This window comes from Mesoplodon mirus, assembly GCF_964341445.2.
Source record: "Mesoplodon mirus genome assembly, chromosome: 12".
Taxonomy (NCBI): domain Eukaryota; kingdom Metazoa; phylum Chordata; class Mammalia; order Artiodactyla; family Ziphiidae; genus Mesoplodon; species Mesoplodon mirus.
Window position 1 is genome coordinate 82237196 of NC_138988.1, and position 22665 is coordinate 82259860.

At 41.4% G+C, this 22665-nt stretch overlaps 1 protein-coding gene across 2 annotated transcripts; it reads left to right on the forward strand.

The window, feature by feature from the left end:
- The first annotated feature begins 769 nt into the window (after positions 1-769).
- Positions 770-22288, forward strand: FBXO9 (F-box protein 9). Of its 2 annotated transcripts, none has more exons than XM_082639900.1 (13): positions 770-1125; positions 4329-4415; positions 6572-6725; positions 8945-9004; positions 10402-10501; positions 12522-12652; positions 13432-13558; positions 16297-16415; positions 16613-16703; positions 17288-17383; positions 17829-17922; positions 19712-19863; positions 21701-22288. In XM_082639900.1, exons 1-13 carry the CDS (start codon positions 1123-1125, stop codon positions 21807-21809), a joined length of 1323 nt encoding a protein of 440 aa, XP_082496026.1. In that variant the 5' UTR covers positions 770-1122; the 3' UTR covers positions 21810-22288. The 2 variants fall into 2 exon arrangements, with proteins under 2 accessions (XP_082496026.1, XP_082496027.1); XM_082639901.1 differs by having other exon boundaries at positions 773-1125; positions 13444-13558.
- The last annotated feature ends 377 nt before the right edge of the window (positions 22289-22665 follow it).

A 22665-nucleotide genomic window follows, 5' to 3' on the forward strand; every position in this document is an offset into this window, starting at 1 on the left:
AGACTAGGTTTACACAGAGCAGAGAGCATGCAAAATTCAGTATTTAAAACAATGTAAAGTGTGGGAAAATAATACACCACCTGACAAACAAGAGTGTCTTCTGCGGAAATGAAATCAGGTGTTTGGGCTGTAAGAAGCGGTGTCCCGTGGACGGCAAGTGAGGGCTGGCGCTCTACCGGGAACGGCGGACTACAAATCCCAGTGCGCCGCGGGAGCCGTCTCCGCAGGACTCCGAGGTTCGGAGCCGTAGAGCCGCAACGTCCTCCCGGGTTGCATGATGGGATCTGTAGTGAGACGGGCGTTGCGGGGGGCTGTTTTCTCTCCTACCGCTACTCTTCTGAGCGCCTCTTTTTCTCAACCTCCAGGACCGTGTCTTTAAAAAGTTTAGTCGTTATAACAGCCTGTGACGATAGTGGAATTTAACTGTCTCCCTGCAATCCCGGAGTGGGACTCTAACCACAGTCGCCGAGGATCGTGTAGTGACCGTCCCGGGCACCCAATTCGATGCCTTCGGGCCGCTTGCCTTAGGGTCTCAACTCTAAATTTGAGTTAAGTCCTGTTCAAGTTTGCATAAGTTCACTGAGCCGAATACTAGGCTGAGTTTGGCCTTCGGCACCCCGGGCTGACCTCACCCGGGCTGTCCGTCGCGAACACAGCAAACGCACGCCCCTAGCCCTCCACAGGGAAGTGCGCGGGCAGCGGAGCAGGGCGGCCCACGCGGGCGGCGGCGGGTCAGCACTGCGCATGCTCGCTGCGCCGGCGCAGGTTTCCACGGCAGGGGTGCATCTGCGCTGCGGCGTCCGGGGTCTCCAGCAGGGTCGACGCTCCGGTGCGCGCACAGTCCTCGGCTTCGGCGGGCCCCAGGCGTCCCTGCGCTCCGCGAGTCCCCGGCCGCCACCCCAGCGCGCCGCGATCTGGCCCTCTACCCTGCGAAGATGGCTGCCGTACGCCGGGCCCGCAGTTACTGCCGCTGCCTGGTGCGCTTCTCCGACCGAGAACTCTGCTAAGTCCCGCTGCACCAGACGGCAGGAGTAAACACCGGACTCCCGGGGCACCTCCTCGCGGGGGCGGTGCCGAGGGGGCGATCAGAGCCTCTCGGCCGCAGCCGGCTGGCCCGCCAGCATGGTAAAGCGCCGAGGAGCTCGGGCGGGCGGCGGGCGGGACGGCCCGGGCCTGCGGGGAGCCCCGGGGGAAGTGGAGAGGGGAAACCTGCGAGGGTTGAGGGCTGCACGGCTACCACCATCCTGGGGCCCTGGCCTGAGGGTGGCGGACAGTGCTAGCCCTGCCCGCTTCCCGGGGTTCCTTCCTGCCGAGCCCCCCAGCTGGGTCTCCAGGTGAGCAGAGCGGGTTTGCTGGACGGCCGAGAATAATGCCTCTCGGCCTGCTGAGGGCATTGAACCAATCTCGTCCCTTTAATTTTAATAAAAGCGAGCGTAGATTGAGGTGAGCCGTCGCAACATCTGAAAGCGGGAGGGAGCCTTGGCAAGTGGAGACACTTGTTGATCGCCGCCCCCGCCCCCCCCAAAAAAGCCTGCCCATGGAGCCGCCGTTCTGACCCCTTAAGGAGTCCTGGATTTAGGAGGCACCTGCCCCAGGACGCGGCAGTTCCTGGGGCAGGGTTTTGGCTGGCGGTCCTGGCGGCTTAGGGTAGGAAGGATTTTGTCTCATTTCACGGCAGTGAGGGCCCAAGCAGCGTCAGTGCGGTCCAAATGGAGGAACTGAGCAAAGCTCCAGAAATTGACAAAGTAGATTCCATGGGGCTATTGCGTGCTGGCATATGTAGTCTCTGCCCCATGCTGCTTTGCTTTGGCTTCAAATAAATTGTGCATCCGAGAAACTAATCTCTGGCTAAAGTTGAGTGATTCGAGAGTGAAACGATACCAAACTCATTAGCTTATAGTAGACACCGAAGTGTTTATTGAACACACGAATGGTTGAATGAACTTATTTTGTGAAGTCAATTTGGTGAATAGAAAAACACTAATTGACTATGCTTTTAAACTTTCAGAAATAGTTCTCTGACCAGGATTAAGCACTTAACTTTCTGTATTTCATTAGTCCCATGTGTAAAACAGTAAAAGGATGAACACACGAGCTACTCTAGTGAAAGGTGATGTTAGGTCAAACTCAGTTATGAAAAACAAAATGAAAATTTCTGGATGACAGCCAAAGACCTACTTATTTCAAGTAGTATTTGAGTTGAAGAGCATAGTAAAACCCCAAATTTGATGGTTCGTGTTATTGTCATCATACTGTCACAATCAAAGTCTTAGTGGATGAGAGCTCTGTTAACACAGCTCAGGGGAGAAAATGCTGTCTGTATTATAGGCTTCCTGTCTCCTTACCTCATCCTTGAGATACGCATTATATATCCTCATGGCATTTTATTTGTTAATTCATTTTTTGAGCACTTATTATCAGCCTGGCATAGTGCCAGACCTCAGATCTTGATGCCAATGCACTAATTTCTAGCGAAAGAGACGAAATCTCAATACAAGTCTTAAGTGCTGTGATACCAGCACAATTGTAATGGGAAAACCAAAGAGGCAAGTGAAAGGATCAGAATTTGTTTCCTACTGGGATAATCCCTGAGCTGAATCTTGAAGGATGAGTAGCAGTAGCCAAGTGAGGAGGAAGAGGATGCAGGCATTCCAGATGCAGAGAGCAAGCAGCATGTGCCAAAGCGCGGGGCTGGAGAGGTCAGGGGGAGCTCTTGAAGTCAGTTTGGTGGGGCTGCTGGGCTAGAGGTAGAGGCTGAATTACTGAGATACCCCAGGGGCCAAGGTCCCCTTCCATTGGCTGTCCTTAGAGTTTATAGTAATAAAGCAGACCCTTATTTGAGAAGAGAGAGAAATACACTTGTTAGATCTATAAAGTCAAACCCTTTTATTGTGTAATTTCCCATTACTGATGATCTGAGTGGGAAAAGCTCTCAGCTTAAAGAGACTTAAAAAAATGTCTTTGGGGCCTCCCTGGTGGCGCAGTGGTTGAGAGTCCGCCTGCCGATGCAGGGGATACGGGTTCGTGCCCCGGTCTGGGAGGATCCCATATGCCGCGGAGCGGCTGGGCCCGTGAGCCATGGCCGCTGGGCCTGCGCATCCGGAGCCTGTGCTCCGCAACGGGGGAGGCCACAACAGTGAGAGGCCCGCATACCGCAAAAAAAAAAAAAATGTCTTTGACAGTGCGTTAATGCTCAGATTTTCCAGTTTTCTGGAAATTCATCCGAAGCTCAGCCTTTCTCATTTATTTCTTCACTGATTTAGCCTTTCCAGGGTGCCAAGCACTTTACCACGTACTAACTAGTTCACGTCTTACAGGCACCTCTGTTGTAAGTCTGGTTGCCAGAGATAAGATAGGGAGCCAGGCTTGTTTATGTTGTGCTATGAAGTAGTGCAAGTATATCTGGGTGCTGTGCTCAAAGACAGGTGTTAATACAGACATTTCAGTCCTGGGAACAAAGTACAACCCAAATTGGCAATTGTAAAACTTACCATGTTTGGAATGAGTGAAGTTAAATAGGTTTTATTATTTTTATTTCTAACTAACCTTCAAAGTCACTTCCCTGATTGCCACATTTCTTTATAGGACTGAACACTTGAAGCGTTGAGCAAGTCTTATTTGCTAATAAGTGTGTTAGGTAATAGATCGCACCTAGGCAACATTTCGTTTTCACTGGAACATAAGATCCAGTTTTATTTAGCAAACATTTATGGAGAATAAAAGGATAAAATGGAAGGAAACTGACCTGAGGCTTCTATTAAGTCCCAAGCCGTGCACAGTAGTTCCAGCCCAGCTTTATTCCACTTTAAGTCAATCCAATATATGAAAATCTGGATTTATAAAAAAAATAAAATGGAAGGAGCTTCTTTACAAAAACCTTCACTCTTACATGTCTTTGATTTGAATGAGCTTTTCTAGTACATTTAAAATATTATTAGACTAAAGTCATTCACACATTAATAACATTCCAGTTTGTGTAAAGAAGGGACAACCATATATGGACTATATATGGTCTTAAGAGATCCATGAAACAAAAACTATTTGAACTCTATACCACCAACTGTTACTTTCTGAAGCAAAGTCGTTCTTTTTAACCACCTACCAAAACATTTTAAGCTGGAGCCCAGTGAAGTTGTTTATTCTACAGTATTAAAAAATTAAAGTATCAGACTTTTATGACTGGAATCATTTAACTTACCTGTGAAGAAGATACTTAGAGAGAGGCAGCTATGTGCTTCACTGGGCAGGTAGCTGAATAGGAGATGTAGGTTACCGAGGGAAACCCGTGTTTGCTTATTCCTGAGCATTGTTTGCTTTCCCCCACTCAGGCAGAAGCTGAGGAAGATTGTCATTCCAACGCTGTCAGGGCAGGAGATGATGATGAAAACGAACGCCCTGCTGAGACAGATTTGCAGGCATGTTTCTTCATTTATTTCTTACTCTGTTGCTTTCCATACATAAGCAGGAGTTGGTCATAATTATGAAGATTCATAGGTTCTTATTTGCATTGAATGTAGCTGTATCTTCATACCGGTTTTTAGAATACTTAAGTTATAACTATGTTACAGATTTCTTTTTCTGTAAAAAGGAATATCAATAATTGCTGCTGTGTAATTCAATATGTGGGTTTAAAGTGTTCAAACCAAGGCATAAGCCTGACTAAAACCCATCACCTTAAAGAAAAAGATTGACAGATTTGACCACCTAAAAGTTTAAAACCTATATATAGCAAAAGACCTCCTAAATCAAGAGAAATAATTAACTGGAAAAACTATTTACCATCTAGGGGAAGAGGATTAATATCTCTGATACAGATGTAACATCCTTATAAAAGTAGTAACAACAGAGGATAGAAAGATAGGAATGGATAACTAATGGAAAAAATTAATATAAATATTTATGAAACATTAGAAGAGATAATCAGCCTCACTAATAATTTTTTAAAAATACAAATTAAATCAGCAAAGAATTTTTTTTTAAAAAAAGATCAAATTAGTGAATAATGCCTATTGCTGTCCAGGCTCTGAGAACACTCATGCAGTATACATGAAAGCGTAAGTTGCTACAGCTTTTTTGGAGGGAAGATTAGCAATATGGATCAAAATGAAAAACATACATTCCGTTTGAACCAGCAATCCTACTTCTAGGAAGTTAATCCTAAGGAAATAATAGGGGAAGTGAGTAAATATACACATACAAAAATGTTTACTGTAGCATTGTTTATATGGAAAAATGGAGTACAACCTAAATATCCATCACTTGTGTTAAGTAATGATGCATCCATGCAGTGAAATATTCTGCAGCCGTTTGAAAGGATAGGGTAAAGCTTTGTGCATCGAAATAGAAAAATGTTCATTGTAGTTAGTTAAGTGCTTCTTACTGAATTTGTAATCTTTATAATACTTGTGCATTTGGAGTGCACCATCTAGTAGGCATTAAGAGTGCTGCTAGGGCTTCCCTGGCGGTCTAGTGGTTAAGACTCCACGCTTCCAATGCAGGGGGCTTGGGTTCGATCCCTGGTCAGGGAACTAAGATCCCACATGTTTAAGTCAGAGGTATATGTGTTACATTCGTAATAGGAAGGTGGGAGTCAAAGCAGTGTGCAGAATGTAGAGAAAAATTATTAAAAGCTTTCATGTTTTAAATCTGTACTCTTTTTTAAAAAAGCCAGCACTAATATATACAATCCAATTACCAATGTCCTTCTTTGGGGGGAAGGGCATCCCAGGTTGGGTTCCCAGAAAGCAGACTCTGAGGTGGATGTAAGAGGTTTATTAAGCAATGCTGTTGGAGTCTGTGCCAGGGAGGCAGGGAGGGAAGCCGGAGTGGGTTGGGGGAGCTGGACTGCTCTGCAGTCTCGGTGGACCAGCTCAGTTAATCCTGCGGAAGTTCTGAGGACTTCCTCAGAGCGGGGGAAGAATGACCTTTCAGAGAGTGACCTTTGATCAGTCAGTTGGGTGGGGAGCACCTGGGAAGGGGTGTGGTCTCCCTGAGGCCCTACCGCAGGGCGAGGGCTGAGGGCTGTTCTTCTGTGGCACTCCCAGCTGTTCCTAATGGGGGTGTCTGGGCAGCACAGCAGAGCCCACCACAGAGGGGGTTTCACTTTTTCTATGTTTAGATTCTTTTTAATGATATGTATTAGAAAAAATAATTTCTTTTAAAAACGAGAAAGGTTATTAAAAGAAAGATTTGGGGCTCGCATACAGGATTTTGAGGTGATGTATTCCAAGGGAAGAAATGTTTGAAAGCATCTAAGTTCAGTCCCTAAGTGATGGCTTACACTTTCGATTCCAATTAAAACTTGATTTTCTCATACTATTAGATTTCTCCTGTATGGAGAATCTTATTTTAGGCAAAATTTCACGATTTCTTCAAAGTCGTAAGCAAAAAATTATCGTGGAAGATAACAGGTATTTAATGGTAGTATTCAGTCATTTCATAATTTAAAGACAGTGTTTTCTCATCTTAGCATATGTATATGTGTGGACATCAGAGTTGGACCTATTGACAGAATGTTCCAGAGTTGAGCTCCTCTTCCTCGGTGGGTCCTGAAACATTCTTCTCCCCTCAGGCACAACTCCAGAGGTTCCGAGCTCAGTGGATGTTTGAACTTGCCCCAGGTGGAGGCTCGAGCAATTTAGAATCTCGACCTTGGAGAGCAACGAGAGGCTCTTCACTGAGAGCGGTGGACGCCAGAGGAAAGCAGGAGCTGGCAAAAGAAGAAAAGTTAAGTGTTAGGGGCGTTGTACTTGGCAAGATGGTGACAAGTGTGCCAGGGTGTCCATCCCTCACCACTTTTTGTAGGCCTTTGGATGACACATTACTCCTTTCCTACAGGTATAGTCTTGCCGGAACTCTTTGGTAATATACACCCCTGAGATTCACCTGGTCTAAAAGACAGATGCCTCTGAATCTGTTAACAGAAGCCTGAAAGGGGAAAACATTGGTTCAAATGTTAACACCTTCCCAAAGGTCATAATGCAATATTTTGTTATATTTTGAATTGAACAGATTTATAGTGATGCAGTAATTACTTCCTTATCCTGGAAAATTTTGAATGCTTTCTAATGGTTCACCTCTTTCCTAGTGCCTGTTCACACAAAGTACACACAGCCCACCATTTCAGTTTTCACAACATTTGTCTCTCGGTGTCCGGGGATGCTCACCTTCCTTGTATGAAATGGTGTAGCATTTGCGTATAACCACGCACATCCTCCAGCATACTTTAAATCATCTCTAGATTACTTGTAATACCTAGTACAATATAAATGCTCTGTAAGTAGTTGTAAGTACAGTGTAAATGCTAAGTAAATAGTTAGCAGTGTGCAGCAAATTCAAGTCTTGCTTTTCAGAACTTTGTGGAATTCTTTTCAAATATTTTTGATCTGCAGTTGGTTGAATCCGAGGATGCAGAGAGCAGGGATGTGGAGGGCTGACTGTATCCTGTTACTCCACAGGGGTTGTCATCTTCATACCATCAGACCCAAGTTTTTCTTTACAAAAATTGGCCATTTAATAATCGACATTACCATGATAACTAAAAACTTCCATATTTGTTTTGTTTCATTTTAATTTTGAAATAGTCACAGGTTCATAGCACAGGGGAGTCCTGTGCACCCCTCCCGTCCTCCCTTGATGGTGACACCTCCCGTAGCTAGACTTCTAGGAAGTAGACCTTGGTACAGTCCACAGAGCTTATTCAGGTTTCCAAGCACTTCACTGTGTGTATGTGTATAAATAGTTCTGTGCAATTAGCCGTGTAGCTTCATGTAACCATCACCACAATCAAGATACAGAACTGTTTTGTCACCACAGGGCTCCCTCTTGCTACCTTGATAGTTATACGCTCTCTTCTCCACCTCCTCCCCAGCCATTCCTAACCACTGGCAGCCCCTACTCTGGCCTGCATTTCTATAATTTGGATATTCAAAAAGTGTTGTTTAATTCCTTTGAGGTCCGTCCCAGTTGTTGTGTGTGTCAGTAGTTTGTTGCTTTTTACCACTCAGTCGTGTTGCATGGTGTTCACGCACCCCACTTTGTTTGACCACTCACCTGTTGAGGAACATTTGGGGCTATTATTTAGTTTGGGGCTATTATTACCAGAACTGCTATGAATATTCACATGCAGGTTTTTGCATGAACATGAGTTTTCATCCCTCTGGCCTAAGAGTGCAATTGCTAAGTCGTGTGGTAAGTGCATGTTTGATTAAAAGAAACTGCAAACTGTTTTCCAGAGCGTCTGCACCATTTTCCCTCCAGCAGTGTATGAGTGATCCAGTGTCTCCACATCCCCGTCACCATTTAGAGTTGTCACTACTTTTTAATTTTAGCCATTCTGATAGGTGTGTAGTGATACCTCCCTGTGATTTTAATTTGTATCTCCCTAATGGCTAATGATGTTGAATATCTTTCCATGTGCTGTTTCCCATCTTTATACGCCCCTCTGTGAAATACCTGCTTGTCTTTTCTGATTGGATTGCTCATGTTTTTACTGTTGAGTTTTGAGAGTTCTTTATGTATTCCAAATACAAGTCCTTTGTTGAACATGTGGCTTGTAAATTCTTTCACTCTGTAGCTTGTCTTTTCATCCTCTTAACAGGGAATGTCACAGAGCAAAAGTTTTAATTTTGATGAGGTTTAATTTATCAGTTTTTCCTTTTATAGATTGTGCTTTTGGTGTCAAGTATAAGAACTCCTCGCCCAAGTCTCCCAGATTTTCTTTCTTTCTTTTTTTTCTAAAAGTTTTTAAAGTTTCACTTTTAAGTCCTTGATCCATTTTCGAGTCATTTTTTATGTAAGCTGTGAAGTTGAGGTTGACATTCATTGTTTTGCCTGTGGATGTCTAACTGTTGTAGCACCATTTGTTGAAAAGGCTGTCCGTCTACCACCCACACTCATTTTTAGTACAGATTTTCAGAAATTGTTTTTCACTGTTTATTTTTATAGGCTCGAGAACTCTTCCTAAAAGCGGTAGAAGAAGAACAAAATGGAGCTCTCTATGAAGGTAAAAACTCAGGTCCCAGGATCATCTTGTCTTGACAGTTTTGAATAAGAACTCTTTGCTATTCACCAAGTTTTTAAAAAATAGAATATATTTATACAGAACATCAGTCTCTATATTTGATATTGATATTTTAAAAATAAAAACTGTATTTTTATATAACCTGTCTCTTTCCAAAAAATATTGCTGAGAAACATCATCATATTGGTAGGATTAGTAAAATAACCTTTTTCTACATTTAGGGTTTAGTATTTATCCTTCATTATTAAAGTCTTAAAAATACTGTTGCTTATCGAAAAATAGTGGGATATGCTATTGAAAAAATAGGATCTACTCCTTTTATAGGTGAACGTTATTTCAGAGGAACATGTACGTGCTTTCTAAATGCTAATGTACATTTTAGAGAAGGAATACTCTTCAGCCTTAATTGTCTCTTTTCTTAGGCCAGTAGAAATGTGTAAGTAAACCAAGTGGTGGGGCTGTTTACCAGATTAGGTTTGTAATTAGGCTTTCATTTCCTGATAGAAAAGCTGTTAATTGGGACATGGAAAGAAATGCTAACACTTCAGTGGTTTGAAAATGCCCCCCAAATAACATTTTCAAAATTACTGCATTTATTTGCAAGTTTCTTCTAGGGGTTTTTTCACTCTGAGGTATGAAAAGGGCCCAAATGGTGATATCCCGCCAGTCTTTATTAGCCTGTGAGATTCCTGTCTCCACGTAGTTCACAGTCACTCACCCAGAGCAGCAGAACATGGCAGAGTGGACTTCATCTGTGGGGAAAGAACTAGTCGGCTTCTGCAGCCCCAAGTTCTGTGGGACGTCTCTGTGGGAGAGACTGCTCAGTGTTCTAGTTCTAGACCACCTGGCCAGCAGATTGATTTAAAAACAGGTTGTATAGGTTACTTAGCTAAATAAGAGGCAGCTAGACTAAAGGAAGTTGGATTTGAAGAATAAATTCCAATAAATTCCAAAAAACCCTTCTCCTTATTCTACTCAGGAGGAAACATTTGATTTTCCTCAACTCTGCATCCTAGGAAGAAGTTTGCTTAAAGGTGTTTTTGTTGGGGCTGCAGCAGTGGCATTTTCAAAGCACAGAGGAAGACAGCCATATATAAGATCATTTCTGACAATATGTGAGAGGCAGAGGGAAAAGATGGGCTAAAAGATAAGAGTAAAATGCAACATCTTAAGTTTCTGTAACGAGAGAGCTTTAGAAAGAGATTATTTCTGACTAGTAGGGTTTGGAAATAAGTTTGCTCACTGCTACTGTTGCATGTAGAAAAAGGGAATTTGGCTGTTTATAAAGAAAGTTACCAAATTAAACCACAGTTAGGGTAATCAAAGGAAATGACAAAAATGTATGGTCATAGCTAATTTAGCTTTATTTTTTCTTTTAGCCATCAAGTTTTATCGTAGGGCTATGCAACTTGTACCTGATATAGAGTTCAAGATTACTTATACCCGGTCTCCAGATGGTGATGGCGTTGGAAACAGCTAGTGCGTACATAATTTGATAGACAGTAATATATAGAGTTTGTTAAAGTTAAGTATCTTTGCCCTGTCGACTCTTAACATGATAATGATAAGAAGACGGTGCTAATTCTGTTGTTATATAGTCTTTAGTATAAAGACTTGTTTATAAAGTTGTAGAAAATTTTTAATTAGGGAAATTTTAAGAGTAAAGTATAGAAATGCATATTTTAAACAGGTGTAACAAAAATTAGGTGATGAAAGTTGTTTTTTTTTAATAAAAGCAGTGATTACTGAAAGGAGTAAATTAAAGGACGCATTTCAACTTTCTGAAACCTATAAAGTCAAAACTATTAAAATGGGATCAGGACAAGCCTGAAAAATGTTAATGGTTGAAATTGGGTACATAGTGTTTTATTACACTAGTCTTTCTCCTTTTGTATCCGTTTGAAATAATACAATTTTTAAAAGGCTTTTTATTAGGAAAATGCTGGACTCTAACCAGACTTTGTTGTAGATAGAACACTGTTAAGACTGTAACATTTGTTTAAAAACACAGGCCGGACATAAGCGCTCCTAAAAGAAACCAAAGAAACCGTGTTTCATCATACAGATGCCATTGGCATCATGGTCATGGAGTGACTGGTCAAGCATTGACTGTTTATATGGACAGAGACCAAGAGAACATATTTTTCAGCCAATACTTTTGAAGCTGTGTGTAAAACAATTATAAAATTGTATTGGCTTAACCCCTCTCTCTCCCAAAGCTCATATTAGAAGGGAAGGGAGTCTGTCCCCACAAGAGGATGTCAAGTTTAAAATGAGCAGTACATAGAAAAATAGAATTTTGGTGATGAGATATTATATTACTTCTGCCGTGAAACAATTAAGAGGTTACCTTTATCGATAACTTAACGCTGATCGCCAGTGCTATTTAACTGCTTATAGTATTAACACTTAAGCTTTGGCTAAGCCACATTAAAAAAATCCTGATGAAGTCAGCATTTGTTGTCTGTTTGGGGCTAATAATATTGTTCACTAAATTAGATTTAATCACGTGAGGTAGTTCATACTCAAAAGGACTCATTTGGGCTTTTTCTAAACCTTCTTTAAATTTGGGTAGAGTCCTTTAGACCCAGCTCTTAGCCAGTTTTATAAATAGACACCAAGTGCTGTTAAGAAAGGTTGTATGAAAACATTAAAGAAACATTTCTTTCTCTCCCGTCCTGTTACACAAACCCAGATGCTATGAAAGTTCTTTAAGGGTACAGTTTATTTTCTTATCAGACTTAACAGGCCCTAAAAGCCTCTGCTGGTTTTTTTTGCCTTCTGTAAAAAGCTGGTAGCATAGCCCTGCAGTCCATCTCGCCTCAGCCGCGTGTGCCCTTTGTTGTCTTATAATTAAGCCCATCCTGGTTTTCTAACTTCATCCTCACCCAACCTTCTTGTAAGTTTGATCACTTTTAAGGTTACTGTTAGCAAAAATGGAAAGCTATATATTTTTCTAGAACTCTAACTATGTATTTGTTTATACTGCTAAATTATTTGTGGACCCTGCTTTTTAAAATTACGTATTTTCCTCTCTAAAGGTAGGGTGATAAGGCACATACGTTAGAAAATCCTTGGTAAGTAAGCACCTCAGATAACATTTGTATATTTTATTTTTATCCAGTTACAATGGATTATGGTTACTTAATAGGATATATTTACATAAGATTTTAAAAAATCATTTGAAAGTATCTTTTTACTAATTCATGAAATCTCTATTTACCATAAAACTAATTAATTAAATCTCAACACCTGTATCCAAAAATTCTAATTCTTTGTGGGAATTAAAATTGCTGAAGCTTTTTTCTTCAAAAAGTTGGTATGGTACTCCTTTGCAAGGCAGGGTAACCATTTATCATATAAAAAAAAAAGTAGTAAGAAGTTTGCTTTTAGATGACTTTTTCTAAAGCAGATTTTGAAAGTACTGTGGAAAATCATTTTCTAAGCTGTGTTGTGTAGACTGTGGCACTGCGTTCACTCACCTCCCTTCTTTTCTCAGCATCGAAGATACTGATGATGACAGCAAGATGGCAGACCTCCTGTCCTACTTCCAGCAGCAGCTCACGTTTCAGGAGTCTGTGCTCAAACTGTGTCAGCCCGAACTTGAGAGCAGTCAGACTCACATATCAGGTGTGACTTCATGGTCGTTATAACTCAGTGAGAAATACTTTTCCTTAGATTTACGTTTTCCAAACTTACAAGGTCAGATAGCTTGTCAGACAGTTGCTGTAGTTCAAAGTATGGTGGGAGATCTAATTGTAATTAATTTGTGCACTGATAAGCTTTTCAAGATCCGAAGTAGAGTGGAGTTTGTAGCACAATTGTGAAAGGGTGCCATTCTTTTTTCAGTGACGCTCTGTGAGGGTGAATGTGTGAGTTGGGGCAGCCCTCAGAAAACTGGAGGGACACTGGCATCATCGGGCACTTCAGCCAAGTTGGACGGTAGTCCTGAGATGGGCTGAATGTTTAAAAATTGATGGGTTTTTTTGCTTTTCATATGTTAAATGTTGTTTAATTAGCTATGGGACTTTCCAGAGGAGGACAATTGAAAATTTCCAAGGAGATGGAAATAATTTTTTAATGTTAATAAATGCATACACACACATACATACTAGACTATTTTTCTAACATACCTAGTTTTATGTATCTTGATGATGAAATGATCTTCCAAGGGAAAGGGGTACTTTATAAAAATACCTTCGGATCTGTTCAATACTGAAGAAACAAAGATATTTTGTGTCTTGATGTTAGGAACCATTATTACTTCTGGGTAGTTAAATATACTTGTGCTGTAGCTCTGAGCAGTACTGAAGGTGTGGTTTATAAAATTTAAGGAATACATAAAGATATCTGCATGGAGAATGTGACAGCAGAGCGATGTATAGGAAGGAGAGTCACTGAGAGGACAGTTTCCTTTGCAGCGCTGCCGATGGAGGTCCTGATGTACATCTTCCGATGGGTGGTGTCGAGCGACCTGGACCTCAGATCGTTAGAGCAGTTGTCACAGGTGTGCAGAGGATTCTATATCTGTGCCAGGTACTTACTGTTTCTTTTTAAGCAACTCTGGCAGTGGTGAAAAACATATCAACAAAGTGAAAAGACAACCAATGGACTGGGAAAATATATTTGCAAGCCATATATCTGATAGCAGGTTGATATCCAAAATGTATAAAGAACTCATACCACTCAATTGCAAAAAACCCCAAATGTAATTAAAAAATGGGCAAAGGATCTGAATAGATGTTTTCCCAAAGAAGATATACAAATGGCTAACAGGTACATGAAAAGTTGCTCAACATCATTAGTCATTAGGGAAATGCAAATCAAAACCACAGTGAGATATTAGCTCATGCCTGTTTGAATGGCCATCATCAAAAAGACGAGATAAATGTGGATGTAGAGAAAAGGGAACCCTTTCGCACCGTTGGTGGGATTATGAATTGGTACAGCTACTATGGAAAACAGTATGGAGGTTCTTCAAAAAATTAAAAATAGATCTACCATATGATCCAGCAGTTCCACTTCTGAATATATATCCAAAGGAAACAAAAACACTAACTCTGAAACATATCTGCACCCCATGTTCATAGAAGCATTATTTACAAAAGCCAAGACATGGAAGCAACCTAAGTGTGGATGGATGAATGGATAAAGAACATGTGGTATATATAAACAATGGAATATTATTGAGCCATGAAAAATGCAGAAATCCTACCATTTCTGACAATATGGATGGACTCTAAAGGCATTATGTTAGGTGAAATAAGTCAGAGAAAGACAAATGCTGTATGATCTTACTTACATGTGGCGTCTACATAGAAAAGGAGAATAGACTTGTGGTTACCAGAGGTGGGGGAGGGAGGAAGGTGGTCAAAAGGTACAAATAAGTACTAGGGATGTAACGTACACCATGACGACTATGGTTACCATCGCCATATGATAGAGAGTTGTTAAGAGTAGACCCTAGGAGTTCTCATCACAGGAGACCTTTTCTTTTTATTGTATCTGTATGAGATGATGGATGTTCACTAAACCTATTGTGGCTTATTTCACAATAGATGTAAATCAGACCATTGTGCTGTACACCTTAAATTTTTACAGTGATGTGTGTCAAATATTTTTCAGTAAAATTGGGAAAAGAGTTATACTTTTAAAATCTGGTTATGTGAAGAATAATCATAGTTTAGTGTAACTTTATTTAAGATAGGTAGTCCTTTATGAATGTCTTAAATAAAAATAAATACTTTATCCTTAGCATCTAGAACTTTTTAAATAACTCTATGTAGTTCTTAAAATTCAGATGCACTGGTTTTTTTTTTTTTTTTGCGGTACGCGGGCCTCTCACTGTTGTGGCCTCTCCCGTTGCGGAGAACAGGCTCCGGACGCGCAGGCTCAGCGGCCATGGCTCACGGGCCCAGCCGCTCCACGGCATGTGGGATCCTCCCGGACTGGGGCACGAACCCGTGTCTCCTGCATCGGCAGGCGGACTCTCAACCACTGCGCCACCAGGGAAGCCCCCAGATGCACTGTTTTTAAATAACCTAATTTCATTTGGAGTCTTGTGTTTTGGGTAAAACATTTGAATTACTTTAAAGCCTTTGGGTTTTTTTTGGTGATTCTATGTGCATTTCTGGTTAACAAGTACCTATCAAGCACCTAGTGGATTGACCCAGCCTTTTGAAATTGCAGTCTCTAGCACTGTTATTCCATTAACTTTCCTTTTAATTACATATGAGAAAACAAAAAGGGAATTAAGAAAATAAATTTTCAGGGGTAGGATAAAATTTGGTTATAAAAGTATTCGTTAAAAGAAAAAAATTTAAATACGTTGCAATGTAAATTTGGGGGGTTTATCACTTTTTGCAATCTGGCTTCAATATAAGTAATTCCTACGTCTTTAAAACTGAATGTTTTCAGTTAAAGATAGCGTTAAAGATGGCGTTAAAATTATTTTTAGTTGTATTAGAACCATGTCAGTTGCTTCGTTTTTTGCAGTAATCCCATGACAAAGTCTTGTTAGGGTTAGGGTTGGTGCTGTCTTCAAAACTGATCTCCAGTCTGACCGTTTCACTGTTTCTCCGAGTACCATTCTGGCTCAGCCACCATTAGGCCTGGTCTGGATTATGGCATTGGCATCCTGTGTGGTCTCTGGGCTTCCGCTCTTACACACCGGGAGCACGTTCTCCATAGGCCACCAGTCATCTTTTAAAAGCATCAGTCATGCTCAGAACCCTCCAGTGGCCTCCACTTCACTCAAAGGGCCACTCCCGCCTGTAGACCACTACGTCACCTGCCCTGACCGCCTCTTCACACACGTAGACTGCACTTCACCCAGTCACTTTGCTGCAGCCACATGATCCTTCTCGCTCCTTGTTGAACATGCTGGCCACGCTCCAGCCCTTGGGCCTTGCATGCTGTGGCTTCTGCCAGGATACCCTTCCTCGTCACCGTAGACACCTGCCCAGAAAAAAATAGTCTCTGTTTCCCCACCACCATCGTCCTTGTCCTTTTAGTCCGCTTTGTTTCTTTTCGTACTGAGCACACTACCTGAAACTTTTCTCTCGTTTTCTTCTTTTTTTGTTAGCTTTCCCTGTAAAAGAGCAGGGCCTTTGCCCTGTCCATCAGTCTGTCCCCAGTGCCCAGGACAGTGCCTGGCCGGCACTCAACCAATATTGCCGAATGGAAGATGGCTGGTGGCAGGAATGCTTCTCATGTCTGAGTGCGGATAGGGACTCACCTGTTATATGTATTGATGTTGTGCTTTTATTACCTAGAGATCCTGAAATATGGCGTTTGGCCTGCTTGAAAGTTTGGGGCAGAAGCTGTATTAAACTTGTTGCATATACATCCTGGAGAGAGATGTTTTTAGAAAGGCCGCGTGTTCGGTTTGATGGTAAGTTGAACTCTTTAGAGCAATGGTGACCTGTTGTGCTGATTTTGAGAAATACACAGTCTTAATTTTCTATAACAGAGCTGAGTACTCTAAGTATATTTAAAGGAAACCACAATAAAAACAAAGCTGGAAACATGTTACATGGTTGTAAAAGTTTTTTATTATTTTCTTTTTAAAACATCTGTTTCTTTTTATAGGAGTGTATATCAGTAAAACCACATATATTCGTCAAGGGGAACAGTCTCTTGATGGTTTCTATAGAGCCTGGCACCAAGTGGAATATTACAGGTACAACTGTAGTAAACTGAGTGAGTGAAAAATTCTCTCTCTCCAAGTATTGGTTCGTTAGTTATTGGACATCTGTTCTTTGTGGCTTTTGCATTTATACACAAAATGGCCCTCAGTATTTTCATCCAGTGTTATAACAGGAACTGCACTCAAAGAACCAGTAGGTTAAGATAAATCAGTTAATTCCTCCTGGGCTCTAAACCTAAGAATTACTATAAAGTCATTTTAGAGCTCCTCCGTGTCTTCTGCCTTGTCAGATAGCTTGTGCTGTTACTCAGGCTTATTGTTCACCAGATACTAGTGTCACTGAGAAACGCGTAAGCTATGGTAACTGCTCTGTAATAGCATTGGGCCTCACTTTTTTTTGACATTAGTTAGTGCTTTAGGGAAAAACACACAAATACTTTGGTTCTCTTCTGCTGGCCTCACAGGTCATGTTTGTGTCAATGATGTTTTGCCAGTTCTTTGGTCCATGGTATTTCCATTTTGGTTTCACAGCTATGAATAAATAGGTTTCGGTACCAGTAAATAAGGATGTGTTTTATATTTGCATGTGGTGTTTCGGTGTTTTCCTTTTTCCACAGGTACATAAGGTTCTTCCCAGATGGCCATGTGATGATGCTGACCACCCCTGAGGAGCCCCAGTCCATTGTTCCGCGTTTGAGAACCAGGAATACCAGGTAGTGTCTTTCTGTAGTTTTCTATCCAGTCCACATCTTAGGTGGTAACTTGCAGATTATGTAACTTAATACTGGATTAAAGAAGCAGTCATCTGGGGCACTTGTGAAAAATACCAATCCCGGGAATTCCCTGGCAGTCCATTGGTTAGGACTTGGCAGTTTCACTGCTGAGGGCCCAGGTTCAATCCCTGGTTGGGGAACTAGGATCCCACAAGCTATGTGCAGCACGGCCAAAAGAAAAAAAAAACTGATCCCTGGGCCTCTCCCCAGAGATGTCCCTCAGTAGGTCTGGGGCCTTGGAAACTAGGTTTACTCACATCCTAGCTGATTGTCCTCGGGCAAATTGAATAAACACTTCTAACTAACCCATTACTTTCTCGATTACTTAAATAAATACACATTACTGATTAATAGATTTAAAGTGTTGGTTTTTTTTAATTTTTAGAACTGATGCAATTCTACTGGGTCATTATCGCTTGTCACAAGATATAGACAATCAGACGAAAGTATTTGCTGTGATAACTAAGAAAAAAGAAGAAGTGAGTATGCAAGGTGGAATTGGCAGTTTCCTTTTAATTTCCTTACCCTGCTCATTCAAGCATTCTTGATTAGAAATGTTGAAAAATACTGTTTCATAATTTATACAAAATGGGTGTTGACTTATAGCATATCTCTGAGGAGAGCTGGAGGGTTTCTAAAATACAGTTATTTTTTATTGGATCAACTTATTCTTCTCCAAGTTTCCTTTTCTGGTCCAGGTTTTTTACGCCTGAAAACGTAAAGCCAAAGTAACTATTAGTTATTCCTGTGAAATGACTAGTAGAGTTATATATGACTATGTTTTTGCTTTTCTCATTTTGAATCCTAGGAGATTTTCTTCCTAAACGGACTCATAGAGATAATTCTTTCACAAGGATATTTTTAGAATTTCAGTTTGTACTGGAAATAAGCTGAAGTGAGATAATTTCCTTCTTCCTTTTCTTGCAAAAGGAAAAAAAAAATGCCGAGCAAATACGGTGGCTGAATTATTACATTCCAGAGTATTTTAAATTCTCTTAACAGATTAAGGGGCTAATTTTTCCCACACCTTTTCTCCATGTGCCTTTTTTCAGTCCTGGTTGAAAACACTAATGTGTGCTCAAGAAGTCAGTTGTGAGGTTGTTAGAATAAATACTTGCCTGGTGCTTTTATAATTAATATAGTTCTTGAATGAAGTTTCTCTTGTGTTAAACACCTCCCTCCCACCCCCAGCACCATGTATGGGAATAGTTAGGGCGGGTTTCATCTGTGAGTCCTGTGGCCCTCGGCTGTGGCTTCTCCAGCTCCCTCTGGCTCCTGGAATCGGGGGCAACAGTCTGAGGGGCAGAGTTGCTTGCTATCACTGTGACCTTGGCCGTGAGTTTCCTGAGGTCAGAGGTGGGGAGTCGTGAGGCCCTAGTTGTTTAGATTTTATCTAATAAGAGAGTTTAGGGACTCCCATGCTGATGGCCAGCTTTCTCTGCAGAATATGACTCAGTGAAGCCGTGCGTAGTGGCGACATTCTTGTGTTTTTAGCAGTATTTACAGAAGTGTGATTCCAGTGGACCTTGTCACATCTATTTCTCTGTTGGCTATTTTACTGTTTTTGCAAAGGATCAGCTATACTCTGCTTTTTCTGCAGCCTTCACCAGTTTATCACTTGCCCTCTTTAAAAATTCCCAAGTGGGGCTTCCCTGGTGGCGCAGTGCTTGAGAGTCCGCCTGCCGATGCAGGGGACACAGGTTCGTGCCCTGGTCCGGGAAGATCCCACATGCTGTGGAGCGGCTGGGCCCGTGAGCCATGGCCTCTGGGCCTGCGCATCCGGAGCCTGTGCTCCGCAACGGGAGAGGCCACAGCAGTGAGAGGCCCGTGTACCGCAAAAAAAAAAAAAAAAAAAAAAATTCCCAAGTGTTTTCGAGTAGAAGGAAATACTAGGCTTAGAGATGGGAGACAGGAGCTTTAGTTCGCACCTCTGACACTGGCCCTGGGCTGCCCGCCCTGGGTCCTCATCCTGTTGGCCATCACACGGCAACGATGCGGTCGCACGTCACACCTGGGGTTGTTGTGATGGCTGACTGAGATGGTGATGTTGGAGGGAAGAGCCTTCTGCGTTTAGAGTCCTTTGTGTATTTCCAGGCACTCACACACATTCTCAGTTGATAACCAAAATAGCTGTTTACTATGTGCAGATAGTATGTAACTTAACATGTTTCTGAGGTATTTATGTATAGATGTAGCACCATCCATCTCTCTGTCTCTCTGTCAGTGAAGTGAGGCCTCACTGTTGCTCATGCACCTCTTCTTTTGCAGAAACCACTTGACTATAAATACAGATATTTTCGCCGTGTCCCTGTACAAGAAGCCGATCAGAATTTTCACGTGGGGCTTCAGCTGTGTTCCAGTGGCCACCAGAGGTTCAACAAACTCATCTGGATACATCATTCTTGTCATATTACTTACAAGTAGGCAAATGCAGTAAAAATCCCAAGGTTACAGACTAGATGTGTCCTTCCTGTTCAGCTGAGGGACTCAGATAGGGTTTGAGTCCTCAGAGTTAATGTTCGATTACAAAGCAAAACCACAGCATAATAATCCTTCAAACCAAGGAAACGGCCAACCGGAAAAACCTAAAAGTGGACCAGGAAGTGGAGCATTCAGAGCTCCTGCCCATTGCCCATGGTAATGCGAGTGGGCACCTACCCTGTGGGGTTGAGAGCAGCTTCCGTGCATGGATGGTGCCTGGTCACTAAGCTGTCTGTGCGTGACTTCATTCATTGGCTTACTCAAGGCAGTTGTAAAGCACCAAGACCTTTTTTCTTCTTCCATGTTTCAGTCTTATCATTTTTCACCTTATTTCCATTTGGTTTATCTCCAGGGATTATACCCAAATTTAAAATAAGTTGTAGTTAGGAAAGTAAGTCTGCTGGAAATATCCCGTGTGTTCCAAAGCCAAATCTATTACTGGTTCCTATTTAAAGCTCTTTGTCCTATGAGTTAGGATATACTTGTATGAAATAATTAATGAGCAGATGAGAATGTGTGAGAAAGGAACAGTGCAGAAATGAGTAAAGTAAAAAAAAAGGAATTAGGAAAGTGAAATGTCAGTTCGTGTGGATACAGATCTTAGCTGATGTTAGGTTTGAAAGAACACCGGTGTGTGCCTGAGGGTCTCCACGCCAGTTGAAATCAGAATTCTGAGAGGCAGGTTGTGAGGTCAGCTTCCATTAGCCTCCTTCACAGCCTCGACCACGTTGTTGAAAACTTCCTCTGTCACGTTTCCATCTTACGAATAACTCTTCCCACTCATCTGGGAGGTCCTGACAGCTGAGAAAGAGCATTTTTCTCTCTTCTCATCCTTACCTACTGGTCCTCCTATCTTCTTTTTGCTTCTCTGAGTAATTTGTGAAGTGGAATCTTTTTTTTTTTTTTTTCTTTTCAAAGAAAGAAACCAAACCCAGAAGTAGGGCCAAGCAAATGAAAAGCATCACATCTTAAGAGAAAAAAGTGATGTCATTTGTAACTGCTAATGATCATGTTGACTTCCTTATAATAATATCTATAAAGTCACTTGAATTTTATGTTTTTGTTTATTTCTCCTTTTTTGTTTTTAGGAGAAAATTAAAAGCTGTGGTAGTATAACTCGTCACCTGCTTCCCCTCCAACCTGAAATTGTGCTGTTGATCATGCAAATATGAACTCATTAAATTCTCTTCTAGGATTATAATTCTTTCTAAAATACATTTTAACAAGAGCTTTACAAAGTCTATAGTCTTTGACTTAGAAGTTCTACTCTTAGGGATCTGTTTTGTTTTGTTCATATTCAAAAATATCACAACATCATTTTTAATTGCCAAACATTGAAACAGCCTATATCTCCAGCAAAAGGAGAATTAAGTAAATGTGGTATAAGCAGACAGTGAAATATTATGCAGCCACAAAAATGGCTTCTGAAGAGTATTTAATGACATGAGGAAATGCTTATGTCATAATGTTTAAAAAAGCAGGATGACAAGTAGAGTATGATCTCAGCAGTAAAGTTTGATAGCAAGGTTGAAGTGCCTGGAAGAAATGCTTCATGAGGCCGTATCTAGGTGATGGGATGATGAGTGATTTTTCTTCACATTTTTCTAAATTTTTCAAATTTTCTATAATACACTATATTATTTAGAATTGACTGAGATGAATTAAATTTAAAAAAGGCTAAAGCCTAAAATAAACTCCTCCCCCCCGCCAAATAGGCAAGGATTTCAAATGAGTTGATATCTCCTGGTAACGAGGGATTCTGTGCTTTCTTTCCAGATCAACTGGGGAGACTGCGGTCACAGCTTTCGAGATCGACAAGATGTACACGCCCCTGCTGTTTGCCAGGGTGAGGAGCTACACTGCCTTCTCCGAGAGGCCCCTGTAGCCCTCACGTCCACCCCTGCCATGATGCATGAGTAAAAGTATATAGAGAAACAGAGCATCTAAGTTATAAATGTACATATATTATATATATATGGAATTGGAACTTATTTTACATTGTTGGCATTCTTTCAAGAAGAGTATAAATTGATTATTTTTTTTATGTAAAGAGAGAGTTGATTCTTGGGGAGTTTGTTTTGAAATTATTATAAGTTACAGTACATTTATGTTGTGAAAAACCACATGAGATTTAAATCATGCCCTTTTTCGAGCAGATTTCTGAGCAGATTCTGTCACATAGGTCGTCTTCTGACTGATCAACCCAGTATTTAAATGCATCAGGGGAGCACCCCACGGGATCAGCATTTATTTCACCCGTGACATAGTGTCTTTCACTAAAGGCTCAAAATGTGAACACCTGTTCTGGATTTGTTTGAAACTTTGACCAATAAAGATCATAAATAAATGTTTCTTTCAAGAAAATGTATCTGGACAGCCTTTTTAAAATGTCAGAATGATAAACAATCCTCAGGTAGCCAGTGAAGGCTTACAAATGAATGAGCGCCTCTTTCGTCTTGGTCTTCATACACAGCCACAGACTATAGTATCTGTACTCTGACCCCACCCAGGCCCCCTACAGATACGTGACATTAGGTGAGAAAGGGTGACTCCCTCGGGGCCAGAACTCTTCAACAAGCTCAGCCAATCATCTTTGTTCCTAAAAGAGCGGGAGCGGATCATATAAACCCAGGCCTAACTCTCTCCAGAACTAAAGTTGGGAGAGAACCAGCCACCAAGTGAACTGTACGTTACTGCCCTGGGAACGACGCTATGAGTAATTTAAGAGTTTGCGTTTGGCA